At 38.7% G+C, this 25645-nt stretch overlaps 1 protein-coding gene across 1 annotated transcript in view; it reads right to left on the bottom strand.

The window, feature by feature from the left end:
• The window catches only part of LOC134209212 (NF-kappa-B essential modulator-like), a 43373-nt gene extending 21459 nt beyond the window's left edge, over positions 1–21914 (bottom strand). The window contains exons 1-2 of the mRNA XM_062685202.1: positions 21888–21914; positions 21807–21822 (exon numbers count right to left, since the gene is read on the bottom strand). Coding sequence (XP_062541186.1) covers positions 21807–21822; positions 21888–21899 — 28 coding nt within the window. The 5' untranslated portion in view covers positions 21900–21914. The remainder of the gene's footprint in view (positions 1–21806; positions 21823–21887) is intronic.
• Positions 21915–25645: the final 3731 nt, after the last annotated feature.

Raw genomic sequence — 25645 nt, 5'->3', positions numbered from 1 at the left:
TGTTTCATACCCATGGACGTTGTGGTTCTCTCAATTCGTGCTCTTGAAAAATCACTAGGAAAAGCACGTGGTTTCCAAGATGGCCGATTTGCGGCTTTGTTGTATAACCACCTTAAGTTTTAAAAGTGATTCCTTTTTTCCATTAAATCTTGCTTAAAATAAGGATGACAAAAAGTGTTGTCTTAACATGTAAGTATTTTTAACGTATCAAACATTATTGTCGATTAATATTCGTTTTTTCAGCTACTACAAATGATAGCTTACACACTCAGGTAGATATTCTGAGTTCGGTAATTTTTTTCACCGATTCAGACGGTAATTTGGAAATTTACTATATTTTCGGTAATTTGTGTTTCAGTTATGCATATCTGTAATCAAAATTACCGAATAACTGTGAATTGGTTTCGATTTAACGAGTACGGTAAATATTTTTACCGATATTCTTGTGAAACAGCTTGAGCACCGAAGTCAGTAACATATATCACTGAAGTTCCAGTGATTGGAGCTGTTGAACATCGCATCAAAGCATGTAATGTCAATATCGCCATTTCGATTTTGTGCAGATATCTCGCCAGTTATAAATCACGTTATTTACGGTCGGTCGTGCCGGAATCAAAATTGAAGTATAAATAAGATCTGTTTAGAGCATCTGAGGAATAGAGGAATGAGAAGCTGGCGTTGGAAATCTATTAACCAGGCGCGGTGAACATTGCAGGTAAATTAGGGATTTTATTATACTCTATGTTGCCATTCTGAAGGCATGATTTTACATTCTGCAGCAGGAAAAAAATCCGACAAGCACTTGGAAGTGCCCGACCGTATAGTAGCTAATGGACTATCTGCGCACATTTGCATCTACAGTAATTTTCACCGGAAATGACTTTACGGCGGCATTCACAATCTTGTGCCAATGTTTCAAGTTCTGAACCCTGCGTGAATAGGAAAAAAATATTCCTTTTTAAGGGACCCAATTCCTATTTGCTAACAATAACCGAAGCCAAATTCATCGAAGTGTAACACTAATTAAATTAGATCGAATTTTAATATATCTGTATAAAAAAATGATTAATAAAATGATGCCTTATTATTTAAAGAAAAAAAATAATAAAAAATAGTTTTATTTACAAACTCAATATTGCTTTCGACAAAATTTACTATTTGCAATTTACAGACCTGGGTCAGTTTTTCGGTAAACGTTACCGAACTCTCAGTAAATTTGACAGCATCTGGCTCTATCGCAGTTTACAAACCTGTCGGTAATCTTCATTTTTACCGAAGTCATTACCGAACGTTCAGCTGTTGAGAATTCGGTAATCGAATAACCGAAGTCGGTAACTTTTTCTAAGTGTGTAGATAAAATAGCCGGAGGTCTCAATCAAACTCTATTAAGCGTCTGCCGAACACCACCACTAAAGTTGTGAGAACAGCCCTCGGAACTTCCTATCTGGACCATATTGCGAACATCGTTTCCGGTAATCTCAGACTATTCGGAAATGACGAATGTGTATACGCAGACATATATAGAGTTGAATGAATTTCCAAATTTTTGTAACTTTACAATTGTACCTACCCTATTTTTAATGTTAAGTCGCTCTAAAGTTATTATTTAATTATTAGCATTTTTGTAAATAAAGTATGGTTATTTAACTTTTTCATTTGTTTTCCACGGATTTCTGAAAAATAAGCTACAAATTACGGGTTTTCCAAAAAAAATATTTCCTCAAAGTGGGTATTTTTCACCCATTTCAAGCTATAATCTACTGCATTATAATGGGTAAAAATACCACACTTTTTGACGTATACCGTGTTTACTCATTAATGAGTAAATCAATATTTACTCATTTTATGAGTAGATCCACTTATTCCCCAAAATGAGTGAAATTTTACCCCTTAATGAGTTTCTGAAGTTCTCCGTGTAAGCGTGTATGGAACCTATTCGCTTTGACGCAGCCGCGCTGTTGCCATCTAGCGGCGACGGACGTGTGCGTGAAATCACTGTTTTTCAACATGGTGAAGTATAGGAAGTATATTTTAAAATGCTTTTAAAATGTTATTAACAGTGATATGTTGAAAACTTTTTAATACGTAGGATTAGAATTTTGAAAAACTACATGTTCGGCTCCTTATCTACACATGTTTTTTTAATCAAAATAATTCAACTTTCGTGTTACCTATATAAAAGTAAATTAAATTTCTAACCCAAAAAAGTGAACAATTTTAGGATAAAATGTGTTTTAACGCTTTAATAAGCATTTTAAAATTGACGTCCTATATCCCTTGCTGGGTGAAATAAAAAAGCATCAGCCGGCCCCCATTTTGTTTTCTCGCTTTCGTCAGGGCCAATATAGTGTCTATATAGCACCCAAAAAAATCTGCACGTTGTTTCCACCAGGCGGGTAGACACTTGAATCATTTAATTAATTATTTTTTAGAGTCATTTTGAATTTTTTTTAAATCTTTTGAATTTCTTCTGAATCATTAGCAATCCCGCCAGTTTAATCCCGCTATAATTTGTTTCAGTGTACTTGATATCTGTCAAAAAGAAATCAAAACTTGCCGCCGCTGAACCTGAACCTGTCATCTCCCAAACTCTTCAACGGAACAACGACGTCCAGCATCGGAATAATTCTGGAATATCTTCAAAGGATTCCGCATGCAGTTTGCCAGTGCGATAAATATATACCAGGAATAGTCGAGCCCCAACTTCAGCACAGCAACGGATAGATTCCCTAGATTCCAAAGGCAGGCAGATAACCTGTAGCAGAGAATTCGAAATATGAGTCGCCCGATCTCCGGAGTAAGCTGCTCGGTTTATTTCATACTTCCCTGATGCACCTCCGACTCGTGATTTTTTAACGATGTACAATGCGCAACTAGCTGTGTTATTTTGTTTGATATGTGCCAATGATTCGGAAAGGTTTTCCAGGATATTTGCATTTATATTTTGCATCATGAAGATAATTTTGCATCGTGAAGATATTATTATTTTTATTTATTCAGACTAAGGCCGAAGTGGCCTGTGCGGTATATAAGAGTCTTCTCCATTCGGCTCGGTCCATGGCTACACGTCGCCAATCACGCAGTCTACGGAGGGTCCGCAAGTCATCTTCCACCTGATCGATCCACCTTGCCCGCTGCGCACCTCGCCTTCTTGTGCCCGTCGGATCGTTGTCGAGAACCATTTTCACCGGGTTACTGTCCGACATTCTGGCTACGTGCCCGGCCCATCGCAGTCGTCCGATTTTCGCGGTGTGAACGATGGATGGTTCTCCCAACAGCTGATGCAATTCGTGGTTCATTCGCCTCCTCCACGTACCGTCCGCCATCTGCACCCCACCATAGATGGTACGCAGCACTTTCCTTTCGAAAACTCCCAGTGCGCGTTGGTCCTCCACGAGCATCGTCCAGGTCTCGTGTCCGTAGAGGACTAGCGGTCTAATTAGCGTTTTGTAGATTGTCAGTTTGGTACGGCGGCGAACTCTATTCGATCGGAGCGTCTTGCGGAGTCCAAAGTACGTACGATTTCCAGCCACTATGCGTCTCCGAATTTCTCTGCTGGTGTCATTTTCGGCAGTCACCAGTGAGCCCAAGTACACAAATTCTTCTACCACCTCGATTTCGTCACCACCGATGCAAACTCGCGGTGGGTGGCTCACATTGTCTTCTCTTGAACCTCTTCCTATCATGTACTTCGTCTTCGACGTGTTGATGACTAGTCCGATCCGCTTAGCTTCCCTCTTCAGTCTGATGTAGGCTTCCTCCATCTTCTCAAAGTTACGTGCCATAATATCTATGTCGTCGGCGAAACCAAATAGCTGTACGGACTTATTGAAAATTGTACCACTCGTGTTAATCCCTGCTCTTCGTATTACCCCTTCCAAAGCGATGTTGAATAGCAAACACGAGAGACCATCACCTTGCCGTAACCCTATGCGGGTTTCGAAGGGACTCGAGAATGCCCCTGAAACTCGAACTACGCACATCACCCGATCCATCGTCGCTTTGATCAACCGTGTCAGTTTATCCGGAAAACCGTGTTCGTGCATTAGCTGCCATAGCTGGTTCCGATCGATTGTATCATATGCGGCTTTGAAGTCGATGAATAGATGATGTGTGGGCACGTTGTATTCGCGGCATTTCTGCAGTACTTGGCGAATGGCGAACACCTGGTCCGTGGTGGAGCGTTCGCCCATAAAACCCGCCTGGTACTGCCCCACGAACTCCTTTGCAATTGGTGCTAGTCGACGGCATAAAATTTGGGAGAGTACCTTGTAGGCGGCGTTCAGCAATGTGATTGCGCGGTAGTTGCTACAATCCAGCTTATCGCCCTTTTTGTAGATGGGACACACGACACCTTTCATCCACTCCTGCGGCAAAACTTCCTCCTCCCAAATCTTGGTAATGACCCAGTGCAGCGCTCTAGCCAGTGCCTCACCACCGTGTTTAAATAGCTCTCCTGGTAGTTGGTCAACCCCACGGGCTTTGTTGTTCTTCAGCCGGCCAATCTCCTCCTGGATTTCCTGGAGATCCGGAGCCGGAAGTCGCATGTCCTGCGCGCGTTCTCCCAGGTCCATCACCATACCGCCATCTTCGTCTGCCACATCGCCATTCAGGTGTTCTTCGTAGTGCTGCCGCCACCTTTGGATCACCTCACGCTCGTTCGTAAGAAGGTTCCCGTTTATGTCCTTACACATATCAGGCTGTGGCACGTGGCCCTTACGTGAACGGTTTAACTTCTCATAGAACTTTCGTGTGTTATTAGCGCGGTACAGTTGCTCCGTTTCTTCACGGTCTCGATCTTCCTGCTGGCGCTTTTCCTCCGGAAAATCGAGTTTTGTCTGTTCCGCGCCTGTTTATATCGTGCTTCGTTCGCCCTCGTGCGGTGTTGCAGCAATCTCGCCCATGCTGCATTCTTCTCTTCCACTAACTGCGCACATTCGCCGTCATACCAGTCGTTTCTCTGATCCGAGGGCACCGTGCCAAGTGCAGCGGTTGCGGTGCTACCAATGGCGGATCGAATATCTCCAGCCATCTTCAAGAGACGCTGCGCCTAGCTGCTCTTCCGTTGGAAGTGCCACTTCCAGCTGCTGCGCGTATTCTTGGGCTAGTCTACCATCTTGTAGCCGCCCAATGTTAAGCCGCGGCGTCCGACTTCGACGCGTGTTGTACACCGTCGAGAGTTTTGAGCGCAGGCATACTGCAACGAGGTAGTGGTCGGATTCAATATTCGCACTGCGGTAAGTGCGGACGTTCGTGATGTCGGAGAAGAATTTACCGTCGATTAGAACGTGGTCGATTTGGTTTTCCGTTTCTTGGTTAGGTGATCTCCATGTGGCCTTGTGGATATTTTGCGGGGAAAGAAGGTGCTTCGGACTACCATTCCGCGGGAGGCTGCGAAGTTTATGCATCGTTGGCCGTTGTCATTCGATACGGTGTGCAGACTATCCGGTCCGATGACCGGTCTATACATTTCCTCCCTTCCTACCTGTGCGTTCATGTCACCGATGACGATTTTAACGTCCCGCAGTGGGCATCCATCGTATGTCTGCTCCAGCTGTGCGTAGAACGCTTCTTTCTCGTCGTCGGGTCTCCCTTCGTGTGGGCAGTGCACGTTGATGATGCTATAGTTGAAGAAACGGCCTTTAATCCTCAGCTTGCACATCCTTGCGTTGATTGGCTGCCACCCAATCACGCGTTGGCGCATCTTACCCAGCACTATGAAGCCGGTTCCCAGCTCGTTGGTGGTGCCACAGCTTTGGTAGAAGGTAGCCGCTCGATGCCCGCTTTTCCACACTTTCTGTCCTGTCCAGCAAATCTCCTGCAGCGCCACGACGTCGAAGTTGCGGGGATGTAATTCATCGTAGATCATCCTGTCGCAACCTGCGAAACCTAGCGACTTGCAATTCCATGTTCCAAGCTTCCAATCGTGATCCTGTATTCGTCGCCTAGGTCTTTGCCGATTATATCGAGTCGCATTATCTCTTATATTGTTCGTAATGATTGGTTTTTTAGGCGGCTTATTGGGCCTGCGCAAACCTCCTGTCTCGTCGGAGGGCCGTCGTGTCAGGGCTGTTTAGCGTCCCACCTAACACCAGGACTTGGGCTTGTGTGCTTTGAGCGGCACACGGTCGCTTTGGTGGGGCCTACTTGCGGATACATGCAGCTTTTTATAGAGGTTTAACAGGGCCCACTGTCAAACCCCACCACATCCTAGCCAAGCCCCACAACTCGCAGATGGCCTGGGGATCGAGGGATCGTCAAGCCCTTGGACATAGTCCCTGCTGCCCCCGCATCGTGAAGATAATGCAACTGATAGTTGCGCTTTTACTTTTCAATGTGGCATCTCCCAGGAATGTTTCCAATGGTAAATTTCCTGGAATTTGACCCTCACCCCCAATGAGCAGTTGAAAAGCGAACTAAACCCATTTTGCGATCTTTCGATTATAAACGATTATTATTGCCGTAATTAATTTGTCCAGCTTAATACTTGCCTAGGGGTTCTACTTAGCCTTGTGGTATTAGATGCGTAAAGCAAGACCATGCTGAGGGTGGCGAGAATTAAGATGAAATCTGGGGCCCTCCTTAGCCGTGCGGTAAGACCGCAGCTACAAAGCAAGACCATGCTGAGGGTGGCTGGGTTCGATTCCCGATGTCGGTCTAGAACATTTTCGGTTTGGAAATTGTCTCGACTTCCCTGGGTATACGAATGCAAAATGGAAAATTGAGCTGCGAGGCGGCAATGTTCCAGTGGGGGATGTAATGCCAATCTAGGTAAGGTATAGGTATTAGGTATAATCCGAAGTCTCAAGCATAAAGTTGCTTGATCGAGGAACATACCTCATCTTGAGACGTCGCTTGTGTCCTCCCAGATTACAATTCCATGCTTGCTCACAGATTTCATCTTATTCTTCTTATTGGCGTAACATCCCCACACTGGGACAGAGCCGCCTCGCAGCTTAGTGTTCATTAAGCACTTCCACAGTTATTAACTGCGAGATTTCTAAGCCAAGTTACCATTTTTGCATTCGTATATCATGAGGCTAACACGATGATACTTTTCTTTATACCCAGGGAAGTCGAGACAATTTCCAATCCGAAAATTGTCTAGACCGGCACCGGGAATTGAACCCAGCCACCCTCAGCATGGTCTTGCTTTGTAGCTGCGGTCTTACCGCACGGCTAAGGAGGGCCCCAGATTTCATCTTAATTCTCGCTAATAAATAAACCCAGATTAATCCGCCTAGCGGTAATGATGCCTTTCTCGTCATTTATGAAGTGTATTGAAAATATCACATTAGAAAGGTAAAAAAGCGTTTTAAGGGGAGATCCGGTTATCTATCAATTTTCGTGTGTTTGCATTCATATATGTATATGCATTTAAAAAGCTTCTAAAAAAAATCGTTTTTATTTTTTTTCCAAGCGGGGACTTTTGGGAAAAATCAAGAAAAAAAAAGTTTTTTAATAACTCCGAAACCCAATGGCCGATTGGGCCAATTTTCAATAGCAAAAAACTAGGCCGCGTTGCCCGTCGAATGCAACCTGTTGCAAGCAAATCGGATAATGCTAAGTACAAAAAAACAAGTGTGTCTCAATTTTTTTGTACACACACACATACAGACATCACCCCAAATCGTCGAGCTGAGTCGAGTGGTATATAACAATATGTGTCTTCGAGCCTTCTATAAAAAGTTCGGTTTTGGAGTGGTCCTGTAGCCATTCCGTATACAGTATACGAGTGTGAGTGTGCATTTTTAACGGGTAGAAATAGTATTTGGCCATAACTTCTGAGCCCATTGTTCGATCTGACCAATTTTCAATAGCAAACAATGGGTCCGGTTTCCGGAGACATCACCTCAGTTTGTGGAGCTGAATCGATTGGTATATAACACTATGGATCTCCGAACTTTCTATCAAAAGTTTTGTTTTGGAGCCTTAATGTACATATACTTAGTATACAATAAAGGCCAAAAATATTTAATCTTCGCTCCTTCGCAATATGTGGCCAGACCACCTCTACGCTTTAGAATTTTTATTGCTATTGTATCGATGGCATTGGTATGTATATACTAACTGGTTATCGTTAAAAATTATGAAACATGAAATTATGTCAACATAGATCAGAATTCGCTGATGATACTTCTAGCTTCTGTATCCCTTCTGGTTTTAAATTTGACTAGCGATATTTTTCCAATTTCATCATTGTATAACATACAAAGGCAATACAGGAAAACATTATTTTACCATAACGTATTATTAATTACCAATTTCGTTTAAAGCTTTTTTTCTAGCTCAATTTTATGGTTAAATAATCAAACAAGTATAAAATATACAGTAAACCGCTGAAAAAACGGATTATAGGACAACAATTTGTCTGAATGTTCACGAAAATTTTTGCACCGAAAAATCGGCATTTTTTTATTGTAACATAACTTAACCGCCCTTTACTCATATTGTAAAATGGCAATATACCATCTACCAGACAGTCGAAACAATCAACGGTAGTGTGAGCTTATTGTTTCTATGGGACATTAATGTTATTTTTCATGTATTGTTTTTAATGGTCACGGATAATATAGGATACGGCGGTTGTATGGTCTATAATTATGCGGGAAGTTAAACCTAACTTCGGAAGTGGTGCGTAGAGATGTCGCAAATTAATCGATTACTTCGATTAATCGATTCATCGTTGTGATAATCGATTAATGTTGAATCGATTATTACCCAACGATTAATCGATTCAATAATCGAGAGGAATCGTGAGTAATCGATTAGTTACTAATCGATTAATCAGAATTTTACGACATCATAAGGATGTCGAAAATTAATGATTATTTCGATTAATCGATTCATCGTTGTGATAATCGATTAATGTTGAATCGATTATTACCCAATGATTAATCGATTCAATAATCGACAAGAGTCAAGAGTAATCGATTAGTAACTAATCGATTAATCGGGATTTTACGACATCTCTAGTGGTGCGCTGTTTTCATTTGGTGATGTGCTATACAGCGCACCACTTTCGAAATTAGGTTTAACGTATGGATTGTGAGATAAATCCAATTTCGATTGCGGCTATAATTCGGTTTTCTACTGAATTTATAATACCGATCAAATCGGTTGATTCGTCATTCGTTTAAATTGGTGTGCACGAAATTCCTCTATTTAACAAGCTATTTCGTCGGAATGATATTGAATAGGGTGATTAATTGACCCACGCCTGTGTTAAATTCTCATAAGCGTATAGGTTGCAACAATCGGCCTTTTGTACCCGCACGCTTAGTTTACTCTACCTATTTATGGGTACTTGATTCACCCATATTTGAGTATACCATAGTTATGGGTGAAATATACCAATCCAGCTTTCCACGCTAGCCATAATGGCGGCTGCTATAAAGCAATCTGACAGCAACTGCTTCCGACGCTGAGCTGCTTGCGACGCTTGTAGTAGCTTAGCAACCATTCTACATTGTTTATTTATTCTTACGAAAATAATTACCAAACGAAAAAATCTGGAAGAACAATTTCGTAACAAGAATTTCAGAATAAGAAGCTATTTTTTATAAGAATAATAATGAAATTTTTCTTTATTTTAGGTTAACGTAATATTCCCAGATAACTTTTCCGCTGTCTGACTGAAACAAACAATGTTAAGCTTAAATGTAAGATGATTGAAACGCAATTACCTATCCTATCTGCATAAAGAAACCTAATCCGCAAATATACCAAAGGAACATCACAGTGGTTAAGATTGGTTTCAGTAGTATTTAAGTATTTTCGAGGTGTTCCGGTTTAAAGAACACGGACATATACACCCATCTGTATATTTTCAGCTAATTTATTCACCAAGCGTCTCCGTTGCTAACGGGTTGAAATTATTGCAAGTTTATGTCTCCGAAAGTCAGTCTCGGAGAAGTCCAAGCTGAGATTGCAGTTCTTGAATAAAATCGAAATACGTCATGGATCCTTCGTGCGGCTCACTTGTCCGTGTTAACTCCTTGGTAGTATTCAGAATCATTTAATAAAACTCATCCTAAGAATGGAATGAAGAGTAGAAGTACCAGTGATTGTTCAAATTCAATAGCGCTCGTAACCCATACGATATGTTTCTTGCTAATCAACGTGGTTGAAAGACTCTCAGGAGTTTTTTCAAGTAACAAATTGAATAAGGTTTTACTTACCCAGATATGTTACATTCTAGCACACATTGTATCTAAGCATGAAAAGTTGTGTAGTCGCGTCTAAGAAATAGATTTGCAACCGATTCGTAGGTGTTTTACATTTTTTAATAATAGCGTTTTTTCTAACTTATTGTTCATCATTTTTTGGAATCTCAAAAAGCCACCGATTTAAGCTTAGTTTAGCTTAGAAGACCCGATGTGAAATTGGTAAAGGAAGTTTTGATTTGGCACAAGATGAATAAAGACAGAATGACGACAAACCCCGCTCTTTACTTTACATTTAACTGAGATATAGGACCAGAAGCTGTCATCGTTCATATCCGCTACCTCCACACAAATGCCATCGTCCAACACAAACGCCTTATCAAAAATCTATAATTTCTGAAGTCATCGCTTTCGTCAGCCGTTAGCAATAGTTAAGACAACTAAATTATACTATAACAATACCCAGCAAACAAAATGTGAGTCGTGAGGCATTCGTTAGGGACTAGTGAGTGACTGAAAATAAAAAAAATAAAAAAACAAACGTTTGATTGAAGCGTTTGAACCGTGTTGATCTTATTATTATTTTTTCACCGATGCGCCAGACGTTAGTCTTTGCGAGAAAAAAAAACATGTCGTCGGCGAAATCGGTGTCTGGTTGCAATTTCGTTCTCTTTGTGCAAAATATTAAATAAAACGTCGCGAATTGTGTCGGAAAAGTAAAACGCGAGTGGTTCATAGGCTTGTACATTGAATTTTGTGCTTGTCAATGCGTGCCGGTAACGAAAATATGATCGGAATACTTGGGTTCGCGGTTGCAAAGGACGGGCGATCGTCGTAATGTAAATAATGGAAATCAGTTAGGTGCATGGTGCTGATGATGACAATGGTGCTGTCTATTTGGGCAAGACGGTACCCATTATCCAACGCCGTTGTAATAGTCATTGATAAGAAGATCGCGAGAAAGTGTTACTGTTTAGATATTACCCTGTTGAGGAGTGTTATTGTTTGTAAAATTGTGATAGTGCGTACTCCGGGGAAAGAACGGGGTCAGATTGCAAATATCCCGTGATTCTGAAATGAATGCTTGCGCCCAACGAATTGTGTATTTGGTGTGACCGGAAAATAAAGATCAACCAGACGAAGAAAGATCTGGCCAAGCAGGATAGAAGAAAGTCTGATCGACTGCCAAATAAGTGAAAATGGAAGATCGAAGTAAAATGTGTTTAATTAGAGGGAATGTTTGAGAGTTGACCACTCAATCAAGAGCAATTTCATTCTATACCACTTACCATGTACCGTCCCAAGCTGCTTAACCTTGGAGCATCCTTAAACGATTTACCAAAGGACAAATTCGAATGACACTTCAATGCCCAGCATTTCGGAGTACTTTTGGCATTGCACCCGGAATGCGTGTTTCCCGCAAGGACAAGGTAAGATCCCGTTAAACAGCAAGAGTGACCATTACATGGAAGGTTCTTTTTGACCCTTCCTTCGGAAGTGTCTATAATTTCACTTTGTATGCGTTACGCAGGTGTGTTACGTATTAATCCATCAAGAAATCTCGTGAATTATTAAATAAAATGTATGGTATTTGAAACAAATTCACTTTGACATTGAAAATATAATTATAACAAATGATATGATATGGAATTATGCCTATTTTACTGATTTGTTTCAAAGACACAAATGATTTTAATTGAGGAACATATAGAAGCATGTACAAAAAAATCTTCTCAGAAAAGCAAAAACGTAAAAATTGAAAGGGATTTCAAAAATTTCTTCAGTGGAAGCTAGATAGCAAATGTGAGCGAGACACTAATAGATCACATGTATGCATGTATGTATGCGTATGTGTGCAAATTCTGAAATTTACTACCAGAAAAATCTAGCTCATTTTTAAGGTATTGAACAAGTTTAGTTTTATCAAATTAGACATCCATAAGGCGAAATATATGTTATTATTGAACGCTATTGAGTTTCGTTCAGATCATTGACTGATTTAGTTAGTTCTGAATTAATTGATATCAATGTCTCTGGAAATTACGAGTACATTATATGCAACTAGCGTTACGATAATTACTAACCATGTAAAAATAGTTATTCAATCCGACGAGTGCCTTATAGATAGGCAGCATGAAGTACAGTACGTTATCATTCGTTGAGTATTCACTCAACCCATGACATCCGCCTTTGGGTAGGCAATTATTTTATTACGTTCATGGTAAATCGCCGTGGGAAGCTGAGTAGTTTTATCTTGTTTTAAATGCTGGAGTCTGGAAAGAAATTCCTTATAACTAAGGAAGGGTCAAAATCTCACTGTAGGTGGATTAATCTGGGTTTTTTAACTTTAAATTTAAGCACATTATCGCATATTTGTAACATGTGCATGTAACATACTAAGTAGGTAAGTTGAATTAAACAGTGTGTCGCTTACAAAAGCTGACTTATGCAAGAAATGTGGTGCTGATTTAATTTTGAAGTTCGGCCCCAGCTAGCTGAACAGTTTTTACGCATAAAACCCTCAGGTAGTACGAATATACTTCCTTATGCGCATAGCAGAAAATTGTTTTATGGTACTTGTTGCAAGACCTACCAAGGTGCAGAAAGTTTGTATATGCATCCGTACTCCCAAAGCAGAAAGTTGATTTGAGGTGTTTGCTGTAACTATCAGTGCATTTCCGCGACCTACCAGGGTGCAGAATGTTGTTTTAAGGTGATTGTTGTAAGACATACAAGGCTGCAGGTAGTTTGAATATGCTTCCATATGCGCATAGCAAAATGTTATTTTGCAATGCTTGTTGTAACCATCAGTCCATTACTGGGACCTACCAGAGTGCAGGTAATTTGAGTTGCATCCGTACTCCCAAAGCAGAAAGTAAACTTGAGGTGCTTGTTGTAACTATCAATGCATTGCCGCGACCTACCAGGGTGTAGAATGTTGTTTTGAGGTGCTTGTTATAAGTCCTACCATGGTGCAAGTAGTTTGAGTATCCTCCCGTATGCGCATAGCAAAATGTTGTTTTGAAGTGCTTGTTGAAACTATCAGTGCATTGCTGCGACCAACCAGGGTGCAGGTAGTTTAAGTATGCATCCGTACTCCTATAACAAAGTGAACTTGAGGTGCTTGCTGTAGCTATCAATGCATTGCCACGACCTACCAGGGTGTAGAATGTTGTTTTGAGATGCTTGATATATTATAAATTCAGTAGAAAACCGAATTATAGCCGCTATCGAAATTGGATTTTTATCACAATCCATACCTGTCATAAGACGAGTTTATACAATCCCATTGAATTCCACCACTTAATTGTATCTTGACAGATACGTATTTCGACCTCAAAAGCGAGGGGCGGATCACTCACGCATTTTCGAAGCAGTCATACGTATTGATGAACACATTTGCGTATTTTTGAGCATTTTTTAATGCATTTGAGTATTGATGCAATGGATCACGCATTGGTGCATTTTACAGTGCATTGATGCACTGGTGTACGCATTTGAATATTTTACAATGCATTAATAATCAAATATTTCAATTTTGACGTATATTTGTTGTGCTTTCGATTGGAACTTTGGTTATTTCCCATATAGAAAACATGATTTTTCTTTTCATGGAATACAAATATCTGCTGTAATTGAAAAAATCTCACAAATTGCCCCAAGAGTCACCCGCACTCAAGCCCCCAATGCCAGCAGAACGGCTATGGAAACAGCAAATTTGACAGAAAATATATGGACTAACAAATTTTGCCATTTTCGTTGCCGTTCCGCTGCATTGCATTCCGTTCTAGCTGTCTGAATGGCAAAGTTTAGATGGCGGTTTTTTAATGATGGATAGACATTGACAATTGATAGACAAAAAGATCAAAAGTCGGAAAGGCATACATATGTAAACATTGACTTATCCTTGGACTTATCCCACAATTTCATCATCACCAGGAACTTGTAGAAGGCCTGCTATAGATTTTATATGCCAGGTTTTAGGTTTGATTAAAAAGTGTCCACTTCAATCGGTAAGCCATTCATTTTTGGATGTTACAGAATATGTTCATATGTATCAAATATCCTTAGAATACGTGCCATTTTGCAAAAACATGAAGTTTGACACGTCACATCGCAGGTTTCAAAACTGTTTTAAAGGTGGGCAACAAAGACAACGAACCTATATTCCGGGATATTTCCGCAATCTCCTCATTGAATTGGAATGCTCCCTGCCAGCTACCACCGAGGTAAAGTTTAGCGCCTTATGCAAAATGGCTGGCAACACCATCAGTAGTACCCACTAAGGGTCTGTCTCATTTGGAGAATTAAACTTAAAAGTGACAGTTCGAAAATTAAGAAATCACCCCGTTATAAGAATGGCTGGTGCTACCCAGCAATTCCAACAGGACATCGATGGAAAATGATTCGATATCTGTCAAAAGTAATCTTGCTCTGCGAGCAGGGTTATTTGATAATTATTGAAATGTCACTTTTAAGTTTAATTTCAGTTTAATTATCCAATTGAGACAGACCCTAAAAGCTATTTTCCTGAAATTAGTTGCAAAAGTCAATGTTGACTACCGCTTCGTCAAAATAACATTCTCAAAATATGGCGTCTATATCTGTCAAATCTGTTATACGCACTTTGTACAAAAACGCATTTTATAACGAATTGATGCATTTGTAATGCAATATGTATTTTATACCAGCGATCATTCTTCAACGCACTTAGTATTTAAGCGCATTTTTGAACGCACTAAGCCTTTATTCGCATTTTTCAGCGCATTTGGTATTTTATGCACTTTTTAACGCATTGGTTTAATTCGCACATTTTTGGTGCATTTTTCTCAATACATATTTTCAATTCAGTCAAATTTCAAAGTGATCCGCCCCTCGCTCAAAAGTGACAGGTGACAACATTCCACTAAAAACATTCCACTAAAAAGCTCAAAATAATTTTCTTAACACAATCCATACGTTAAACCTAATTTCGGAAGTAGTGCGCTGTATAGCACATCACCAAATGAGAACAGCGCACCACTTCCGAAGTTAGGTTTAACGTATGGATTGTGAGAAAAATCCAACTTTGATAGCGGCTATAATTCGGTTTTGCACCGAATTGATAATAAGTCCTACCATGGTGCAGGTAGTTTGAGTATCCTCATGTATGCGCATAGCAAAACTTTCGGAGGTACTTCCGGAGGAATTCCAGGAGGAACTTCCGGAGGAATTCCTGGAGGAACTTAGGGTGGAATTCCTGGAGGAACTTCCGGTTGAATTCCTGGATGAACTTCCGCTTGAATTCCTGGAGCAACTTCCGGAGGAATTCCTGGTGGAACTTCTGGAGGAATTCCTGGTGGAACTTCCGGAGGAATTCCTGGAGAAACTTCCGGAGGAATTCCTGGAGGAACTTCCGGAAGAATTCCTGCGGAAGTTCCTACAGGAATTTTCCGTAAATGAATTCCTGGAGTAACTTCCGGAGGATTTGCTTGAGGAAATCCCGGTGGAATTCCTAGAGGAACTTCCGAAGGAATTCCTGGTGGAACTCCCGGTGGAATTCCTGGAGGAACTTCCGGAGGAATTCCTGGAGGAACTTCCGGAGGAATTCTCGGATGAACTTCCGAATGAATTCTTGGAGCAACTTCCGGAGGATCTTCTGGAGGAACTTTCGAAGGTACTTCCGGAGGAATTCCTGGAGAAACTTCCGGAGGAATTCCAGGAGGAACTTCCGGAGGAACTTCTGGAGGAACTTCTGGTAGAATTCCTGGAGGAACTTCCGGTTGAATTCCTGGAGCAACTTCCGGTGGAATTCCTAGAGCAACTTCCGGTGGAATTCCTGGAGAATCTTCGGGAGGAATTCCTGGTGGAACTTCTGGAGGAATTCCTGGTGGAACTTCCGGAGGAATTCCTGGTGGAACTTTCGGAAGAATTCCTGGAGAAACTTCCGGAGGAATTCTTGGACGAACTTCCGAAGTAATTCCTGGAGGAACTTCCGAAGGAATTCCTGGAGGAACTTCCGAAGGAATTCCTGGAAGAACTTCGGAAGGAATTCCTGAAGGAACTTCCGCAGTAACTCTGAAGGAACTTCCGAAGGAATTCCTGGAGGAACTTCCGAAGGAATTTCTGGAGGAACTTCTGAAGGAATTTCTGGAGGAACTTCCGGAAGAATTCCTGCGGAAGTTCCTTCAAGAATTTTCCGTAAATGAATAACTGGATGAACTTCCGAAGGAATTCCTGGAGGAACTTCTACAATATCAGCAATTACTTCCAATATGATTCGCATAATGATAGAAACGGGAGTTGAAACTGTGGAAAGAGTATCAGTGCGTAGGTAAATATAAGTTTTCTTTGTGCAGATGGTAGGACATTCCAGCCGAATTGTGCAAAGCCATCTGGAGAATTGCGTCAATCTAAAATATAGAAATAACGAACATGTTAATCATGTCTAAAAATAGTTTCTAATTCAGGAATGCTCGTCACGATTTTTTTTCCAGATTTTACGTTTCATAACAATTTTCGAAAGAATAAACAAACAATGTGAAACGGTTACTAAGCTACTACAAGCGTCGGAAGCAGGTCAGCGTCGGAAGCAGTTACTGTCAGATTTCTTTATGGCACCCGCCATTATGGCTAGCGTGGAAAGCTGGATAATGTTAGTAAAGTTTATTTATAATGTTGGTAAAGTTGCTTTACCCAAATATGAGTAAATGAGTTTACCCATATTTGGATGAAAAATAAAACATTTTCGTTGCTCAGTCGAGAACATGGATACCGGGTGTCGAGCCGGGTGTGCTCCTCGCAGTCGTGTTATTAATTTCTTCGTTAATTTGGAATGCTTGTATCTTTTTTCATTTACTGGTGAGTATTCAACTGAATAATTAATGACAATGGTCAGGAACATTTTATTTCTAATGTTTACGAATATTTCCTTTCGCATTTTCAGATTTTGATTTCGGCCGGACATCGACCACTTGAAAACCGCAGGCTGCAACAATGGAAGTTACCTTGCAAGAACTTGCGAGTAAATTCATCATACAATGTAAAACAGGAACTTCAGTGGAGTTACTAGCGACTGCCAGGATGAAGCAGCGAAGGATGTGATTTCAATTAAACCATTCTATCTGTACGGTGGGATGCATATTCACATTAGTGCTACCGGTCAATCATCAACTAGTCGTCAACCGTGGAAACATAAGATGGCCAGAATAAGATGCAACATTAGTGATATAACGCAGTAGGTCTCCAGCAACCAGCGAAACAATATACTGCTTTCGGAAATTAACAGTTTCGGCTTCAACAGAAGGTTTACCATCGCAACATTTCCTATGTGTATTACATACGAATAATGCCTTGAACAATGACCCTAATTAGTTCATTCCGAGGTTCATTCTTACATATTAAATTTACATAAATAAAGATGATTTTTGTTACATTATTTTATAAACATTTTCATTTCGTATTAACAAGAAATCGGAACTTACAAAATACAATTTTTTGTCCCTAATAGGAAAGACTCCCTAAGGCCGTGAACCATTCAACCGATCCGTTTAACTTTTAGTTAAAATTTGACAGTTCGATGGTTATTTCGCCGTGGTTAAAAATAACCCTGCTCCGGAGCATGGTTAGATTTGACAGTTCAATAGTTAAACTCAAGACAAAATTTTCAAAACGACTTATCTGCTTTTGTAAACAAAGATTCAAACGTCGATTTGACGAATCTGATAGCACTCCCACGCAAACCAACACTATCAACAGGTAGATGAAGGTTTCGGCTATCTGTTGATGGCGTTGGTTTGCGTCGAAGTGCTATCAGATTCGTCAAATCGACGTTTGAATCTTTGTTTACAAAAGCAGATAAGTCGTTTTGAAAATTTTGTCTTGAACTTTGTTCGCGAGAAATTTGGCGCCAAATCCATTTCGTTCCGAATAACTATCAATCTGTCAAAACTCAAATGGGTCGGCTTCGGAGTAAAATTTTAACCACGATGGGAAAATAACCATCGAAATGTCAAATTTTAACTAAAAGTTAAACGAATCGGTGGAATGGTTCACAGCCTAAGTAAAAGCTCAAGAAAGCACCTAAATTTGGGTAATATTCACCTATAAACTGCTCCTAAAATGAAATACCCAAATATGGGTAAACGGTGATTTACCCATATCTAGGTATGTGCACTTTTTGGGAATTTTAGACTACGTTCAGATTATGAGCTATATCACTTGATATAGAGCATCTTGACATCAGTGTTTGTACATCTAGTTTTCACTGGAAATAATGCATATGGCATCTCATGTCAAGATTCGCTATATCAAATGATATAGCTCATAATCTGAACGTACTATTAGGTACTCTTCACCCATATTTGGGTGAATTGAAGTAAGCGTGGCGATGAAATCGGTCGATTCCAGCTCAAATTTTCTACGGGGCATTTGCGAAAATCAAATATTATAGAATATAGAATTTTGTTTCGATTCTTTACTTTTCCGATTCAGTGAACGGAAATCTCGACGGAAATTAACATGTGATTGAGATAGAAAAAGAAATTTCTTTTGAACACGATACCAACATTTATGGGCCAAACACAATTGATACGTTTGCGTGCGTTTTGACAGTTTTTCCATGGGAAAATTGTCAAAACGCACGCAAACGTATCCATTGTGTTTGGCCCATTAGTCAAATAACATGCAGATGACATTTTACAAGCCTGCATGCTTGTGACCAGCCCTATGCTAAGAGCTCATGTTTAGCGTATGCCAACAGCAACACCAATGCCGAGCAACGTACGTCAAATCTAAAAAAGCTTTATCATAAAACATCCAAATTCAGCTTTCTTCAATATTCAACTTTAATCGGGAATATTAATTAAATATGACTAATGAGTTTAATTGATTCAAAACTTATCTACATGATTGTCGTGACCCGGACGAGCGTGCCAGACTCGACCGTCCGTCTTAACAATACTCAGCAAACTGACTTTTTTTGGTATTTCGTTTTGTTACGATCCTTCTCCGAAAATTGATCGGGCTAAGTCGTCCGTCACTGAATTTAAGTTAGCCCTCTACACGTTTACTAAAAACACGCCAAAACAGAGCATAACATTTCCGCAAATTATAAAACTGCTATGAATAATTAAATGACAATAATCATTTCTGGGCAAGTATTTTAAATTTGTTCTTGTACCCATCTCATTCTCCACATTCTTCCTCTTCTCTACTTCTATAGCATGTATCATCTAAAGGAGATTTTATTGTTCAGGCCAAATCAAATTCTAATGAATTTCACATTTAATAACAAATGCTATAAATTCGACGAAAATCAAATTCAAACCAAATGCTAAACAGAATCGAACCCACACTAATCTCAATACAGTCGTTGTCCAAACCAAATGAAATATAAAACAACTCAAAATCTAATCCAAGCACAATTCGAATTCACATTGAAACTAATTCTAATCTTTACAAACCCACATCACATAGTAATCAAATTCATTTCAATCGAAATCAATACCAATCTGAAGTAAATTCAATCCAAACTGAATCAAAACAAATTTCTTTTTCTACCGATCCAAATACAATTCAGTTTCAATTTAAGAACAATCAAATCAAACTCCAAATCCAATCCAAATCCAATTCAATCCCAATCCAAATCCAAATTCAATCCAAACCCAAATCGAATCCAAATCCAAATTCAATCTAAATTAAATCCAAATCCAAATCCAATCCAATTCAATCCAAATCCAATCCGAATTCAACCATCCAATCCAAATCCAATTTAATCCAAATCCCATCTAAATCCAATCCAAATTCAATCCAAATGCAATCCGAATTCAATCCAAATCCGAATTCAATCCAAATCCAAATTCATTTCAAATCCAATTCAAATTCAATCCAAACTCAATCCTAATCCAAGTCCAATGCAAATCCAATCCGTATTCAATCCAAATCCAATCCAAATTGAATCCAAATCCGAATCCAATCCAATCCAAATCCAATCCGAATTTAATCCAAATCCAAATTCAATTCAAATCCAATCCAAATCTTCAAATATATTTGTGTCATTATTACTGGACTTCTTCTAGACGTATACTACTATATCGCATGTGGAAATAATAAGCGACTCCCGTTTTTTTTTTTACTTTTCGCCATTTGCATTTTCCATCGCTCTGACATTTCATTTTCAAGTTGCCTTGGCTGTTCTTTTCATTTTTACTTCTTCCTCAGCTCCACTGCCCTTCGCATCCAATTCAAATCCAATCGGAATTCAATCCAAATCCAATGCAAATCCAAATCCAATCCGAATCCAAATCCAATCTGAATCCAAATCCAATCTGAATCCAAATCCAATCCAAATCCAAATCCAATCCAAATTTAATCCAAATTTAATCCAAATCCAAATTCAATCTAAATTAATTCCAAATCCGAATCCAATTCAAATCCAATCCAAATTCAACCATCCAATCCAAATCCAAATCCCATCTAAATCCAATCCAAATCCAAATCCAATCCAATTCCAATCCGAATTCAATTCAAATCCAATCTAATTCAATTCAAATCCAATCTAATTCAATCCAAATCCAATCCGAATTTAATCCAAATCCAAATTCAAGCCAAATCCAAACTCAATCCTAATCCAAATCCAATCCGTATTCAATCCAAATCCAATCCAAATTCAAATTCATACCAAATTGAATCCAAATCCGAATCCAATCCAATCCTAATTAAATCCAAATCCAATCCGAATTTAATCCAAATCTAAATTCAATCCAATCCAAATCCAATCCGAATTCAATCCAAATTCAATCTGAATTAAATTAAAATCCGAATCCAATCAAAATCCAGTCCAAGTCGAAATCCAAATCCAATCCAAATCCAATCCGAATTCAAACATCCAATCCAAATCCAAATTCAATCCAAATGCCATCTAAATCCAATCCAAATTTTATCCAAATCCAATCCGAATTCAATCCAAATCCAATCCAATTCAATCCAAATCCAAGCCGAGTTCAATCCAATCCAAATCCAAATTCATTTCAAATACCATTCAAATTTAATCCAAACTCAATCCTAATCCAAATCCAATCCGTATTCAATCCAAATCCAATCCAAATTCAAAAATAATTGAATCCAAATCCAAATCCAATCCAAATGCCATCTAAATCCAATCCAAATTTTATCCAAATCCAATCCGAATTCCAATCTAAATCCAATCCAATTAAATCCAAATCCAAGCCGAATTCAATCCAATCCAAATCCAAATTCATTTCAAATACAATCCAAATTCAATCCAAACTCAATCCTAATCCAAATCTTGTAATATATATGTGCCATTATTACTGGACTTCTTATGGACGTATACTTCTATATAGCTTGTGGAAATAATAAGCGACTCTTGTTTTTTTTTTTACTTTTCGCCATTTGCATTTTCCATCGCTCTGACATTTTATTTTCCATTCCGGCCTACTCTTCTGCCCTTCCGTCAGAGAGTCTACCGGAAACTTTATTCCTCCACCGCCCTTCCGTCGGGGAGCCGCTTATTTTTCATCTATTCAAGTTGCCTTTGCTGTTCTTTTCATTTCAACTTCTTCTTCAACTCCACTGCCCTTCCGTCAGGGAGCATTCTCTCTATTTATCTACACCGACAAGTAGCGTTTCTTAACTTACCAGATGAAAACCGACACTAAAAACAAGGGAGCAGAAAGTAAAAACTAAAAATTTTACTTTGGACAAAATTTTCGCGTCTACCGGCTGCGTCATTGTCGTGACCCGGACGAGCGTGCCAGACTCGACCGTCCGTCTTAACAATACTCAGCAAACTGACTTTTTTTGGTATTTCGTTTTGTTACGATCCTTCTCCGAAAATTGATCGGGCTAAGTCGTCCGTCACTGAATTCAAGTTAGCCCTCTACACGTTTACTAATAACACGCCAAAACAGAGCATAACATTTCCGCAAATTATAAAACTGCTATGGACGTGACCCGGACGAGCGTGCCAGACTCGACCGTCCGTCTTAACAATACTCAGCAAACTGACTTTTTTTGGTATTTCGTTTTGTTATAAACGTACTTCGTTCCAGTTACGTATGTTGCTTGTAGGATTTTCGGTAAAGACTTGTGCAATGTTCCAAAGTTGTAAACCAGCTAATTTTGAGCAACTTTGCCTTAGAAACCATTTTCTATCACTTATGGTTCACGTTATTTTTCAATAAATACGTTAGGGGGTCGCTTAAAATCAGTATTCTTCACATAACTTTTTCTTTTCATTTCTCGCCTAAACTTTGTTCGAACCTTTCAGCGTTTAAGGGGGAAAACTGAGGTTATTTGTTTAAAGCGTTTTATTTCATTTTGAAAAATATTTTTAATCGAAAAACGGCTATAGATAAATAAACGGATAGGTCATGGGTTCAACAAAATGTCTCTTAGAAGTTCTAAGTAGCCAGATCATACAAAGTAACCCTCAAAATCGAATAAAAAATTTAAAAAAACGGTTTTCGTAAAGAAATAAACGTTAGATCTATTACCATTAACAGGGTTCATATTCTCACTCAATCTCAGACACAGAATGCTCCCTCACGAAAATTTTCGGGAGAAATCGCTTTTCGGAAAGAAAACAGCCTGAGAGTGATAACCATTTTCGCTCACTTCGATTGCCGCCAAACGTTTTGCTCTTTTTCTTTCATATTCGAGTCTTTTCGTGGCACCGTCAACTGGGAAGATGATCATTGGGGTGAAGATGATCATTTGATGTTATGATCAAAAGTGCAAATTTTTGTAAACGGTAATCAACAATACCTCGTTTAAATGTTTACGCTAGAGTAGAAATCGAGTTTTCGTTAAAATCATGAAAATGTATTTTGTGGAAGAAAGCAGAGATATCATAAATGACTATTTTCGTTTCAAATATTCTTAGACTTTCTTTACGTAGTAAATTCAACATTCATACAAATAAACTAGTGTATTTTGATACTAGGTCATAATGGTTTAATAGAGCTGTCTTGATCAACTTCAACCCAAAACAGATTGTTCAAAAAATGTGTGATAATTTAATTTATTTTAATAGATGCGAACGCATTTCAGAAAACTAAAGTTGTTGATTATTGCAACGTATAGCAGTACATGTTTTGAAAATATTTGTTTCGATTTAAAATGAAACATACTGTGTTTTGTCTTAAAATGATCATCTTCCCCAGTTGACGGCACCATAAATGCAAATGGTAGTAGCTTGTTGGAACAAATAACAACGCTTTCATACAGATAGCGTGGTGGTGTAGGTGATAGCGCATCCCCATAGCTATTATTGTTACTATTCTGAGGTTCGAGTCGCATGCGCCATACATTTTAATTGCTCTTGATAATTCTCGCGAAAAAGTGAATGAGAGGTAAAAGGATGAAACGAAAAGGATTTTCATCTAATTAGCAAGATTTTCGTTTATCTTTCCAGGCTAATTCAAGAAAAGATTGATGGGTGAGAGATGCTCCTCACCATAAACAACGAAAAAGATTCTCCCTGCCGAAAAACGCTTGGTCTCATTAAAATGAAAGTCGAAACCCTGACCATTAATATGCATGCATTAGCCTGATTTTCTGTTTGATGTTTAGCATGGCACACAAAAGACATGGCAGTCTCAACGCGTATGTAACTCATTCAGTATGAATGAACCGGTGAACTGAGAAAATGCGCTCTAGTTCAGCCTACTTTGATCGATCTAACGTTTATTTCCTTACGAAAACCGTTTTTAAAATATATTTTTTATTTATTGATTTTTGAGGATACTTTGTATGACCAATTTAGAACTTCTAAAGACACATCTTTTTGTATGACGCCATGGACCTATCTCGTTTATTTATCAAGATTATAGCCATTTTCGATTAAAAACATATTTTTTTCAAAATGAAATAAAACGCTTTAAACAAAAACGCTCTATCAGATTTCCACCATTAACGCAGAAAAGTGTGAGCTTTTCGAATAGAACCAATAGATTGAAAATCGGTTTGCTCATTTTGAAATATACGCATATGAGATAAAACATGTTTTCGTACAAAACTGAATACACTTTTGTATAACAGATAGATCATGTTCTTAACAAAAATGTGCGTCTTCAAAAGTCCTAAAAGTGCTCGGAACAAAGTTTATGCGAGAAAATGAATGTATAAAAAGTTATGGAAGAATACCGATTTTTAGGACTGCCCTAACGTATTTATTGAAAAAGCTCAACATGAACTCATAAGTGATAGAAAAATGGTTTCTTCCAACAAGATTACTCAAATAATTAGTCTACAATTTTGGGAATTGCCCTAATCTTTACTCAAAATTAAAAAGTTATTATATGAACTTCTGAAATATGAGTACCACCTAATTTCACTACATGGAAAAAATCGTCAAAAATTGATTTTTTCCAAAGACACTATATATCTAAAACTAATAGCTTTGGCGCAAAAAAAATTGTCTTACTGAATTCGACTCTGGGACCATTACATTGGTCAGGAGGAGAACAAGGTTAATAAGTTTTTCAAGCCAAAAATAGTCAGAGATAAAAAACTTTGTTCTACAAAAGTTGTTCCCCTAAGTTAAGGGCTTATTGAGGTTTTCATAAAAATTAGGGTGGGCTACATTTGAAAAAATGAAAAATAAACTTTTTTCATTTGCAGAGATACGCAATAACAATGTTCCAGGAAGTTGTAGTTCAGCTAGATTCAACAATTTTGTCAAAAATTATTTCTGTAGCTCTCAATTGTCTGATTTAGAGCATTTCCAAGTTTACTTAGGTGACCCTTGAAAAAACAGTTTTTTGCTCTAACTTTTTTTCAAATTTCTAGCAATGATGTTCAGATCACTTTTGTGCTTTGCAGGGCGCAACTTTTCATGGTAACGTTGTCATATCTTTTGCGGATCAAAAAGTTATTGAGTTTTTCTCGAAAACGTTTTCTTCTAACTGTTTACGCAAACATTTTTTCAATCTGTTTTCTCGATCTTATTCTACTACTTCAGGCTTCATTTCATTTAAATCGAGGGGTATGGAAAATAACCCATATTAGTGCAATGAAAAAATTACTTTTCCATTTTCAAGCACTAATTTGCTATTTTTTACTTTTTTTTTGCTTCATGCTTATTATGATATGGCAAACGCCACACCATTTTGTTATAGAGCCTGAGCAGAGCTAATATCTTGAAAACAGACGTTTTTATAGACTTGATATGAATAAGAGGTAACATGATAAAAATATTAAATTAATACCGTCGTGCAGAGCTTTTTTGATTCCAGGGCTACTTTGATTTTTGATTTTTGAAAAATATAAACGGAAAAATACAAATTTGAAACAGAAATACCATTCAACTATCAACAAGACACCCGATTGTGATAATGCAATTTTATAGTAATTTTCGTTATAATTCTTTTTAAAATGTCCAGGTAGCCCTGATTTATCAAAAGATCCCCGACGGTATCCAAAATAAATACTTCAGGCATAACATTATCAGATATTTTAATACAAAACGCAAAATA

Source organism: Armigeres subalbatus, chromosome 2 (genome assembly GCF_024139115.2).
Source record: "Armigeres subalbatus isolate Guangzhou_Male chromosome 2, GZ_Asu_2, whole genome shotgun sequence".
NCBI classification, from domain to species: Eukaryota; Metazoa; Arthropoda; class Insecta; order Diptera; family Culicidae; genus Armigeres; species Armigeres subalbatus.
Note: the sequence above shows the minus strand (reverse complement) of the source record. Positions and strands in the feature narration are given on the sequence as shown.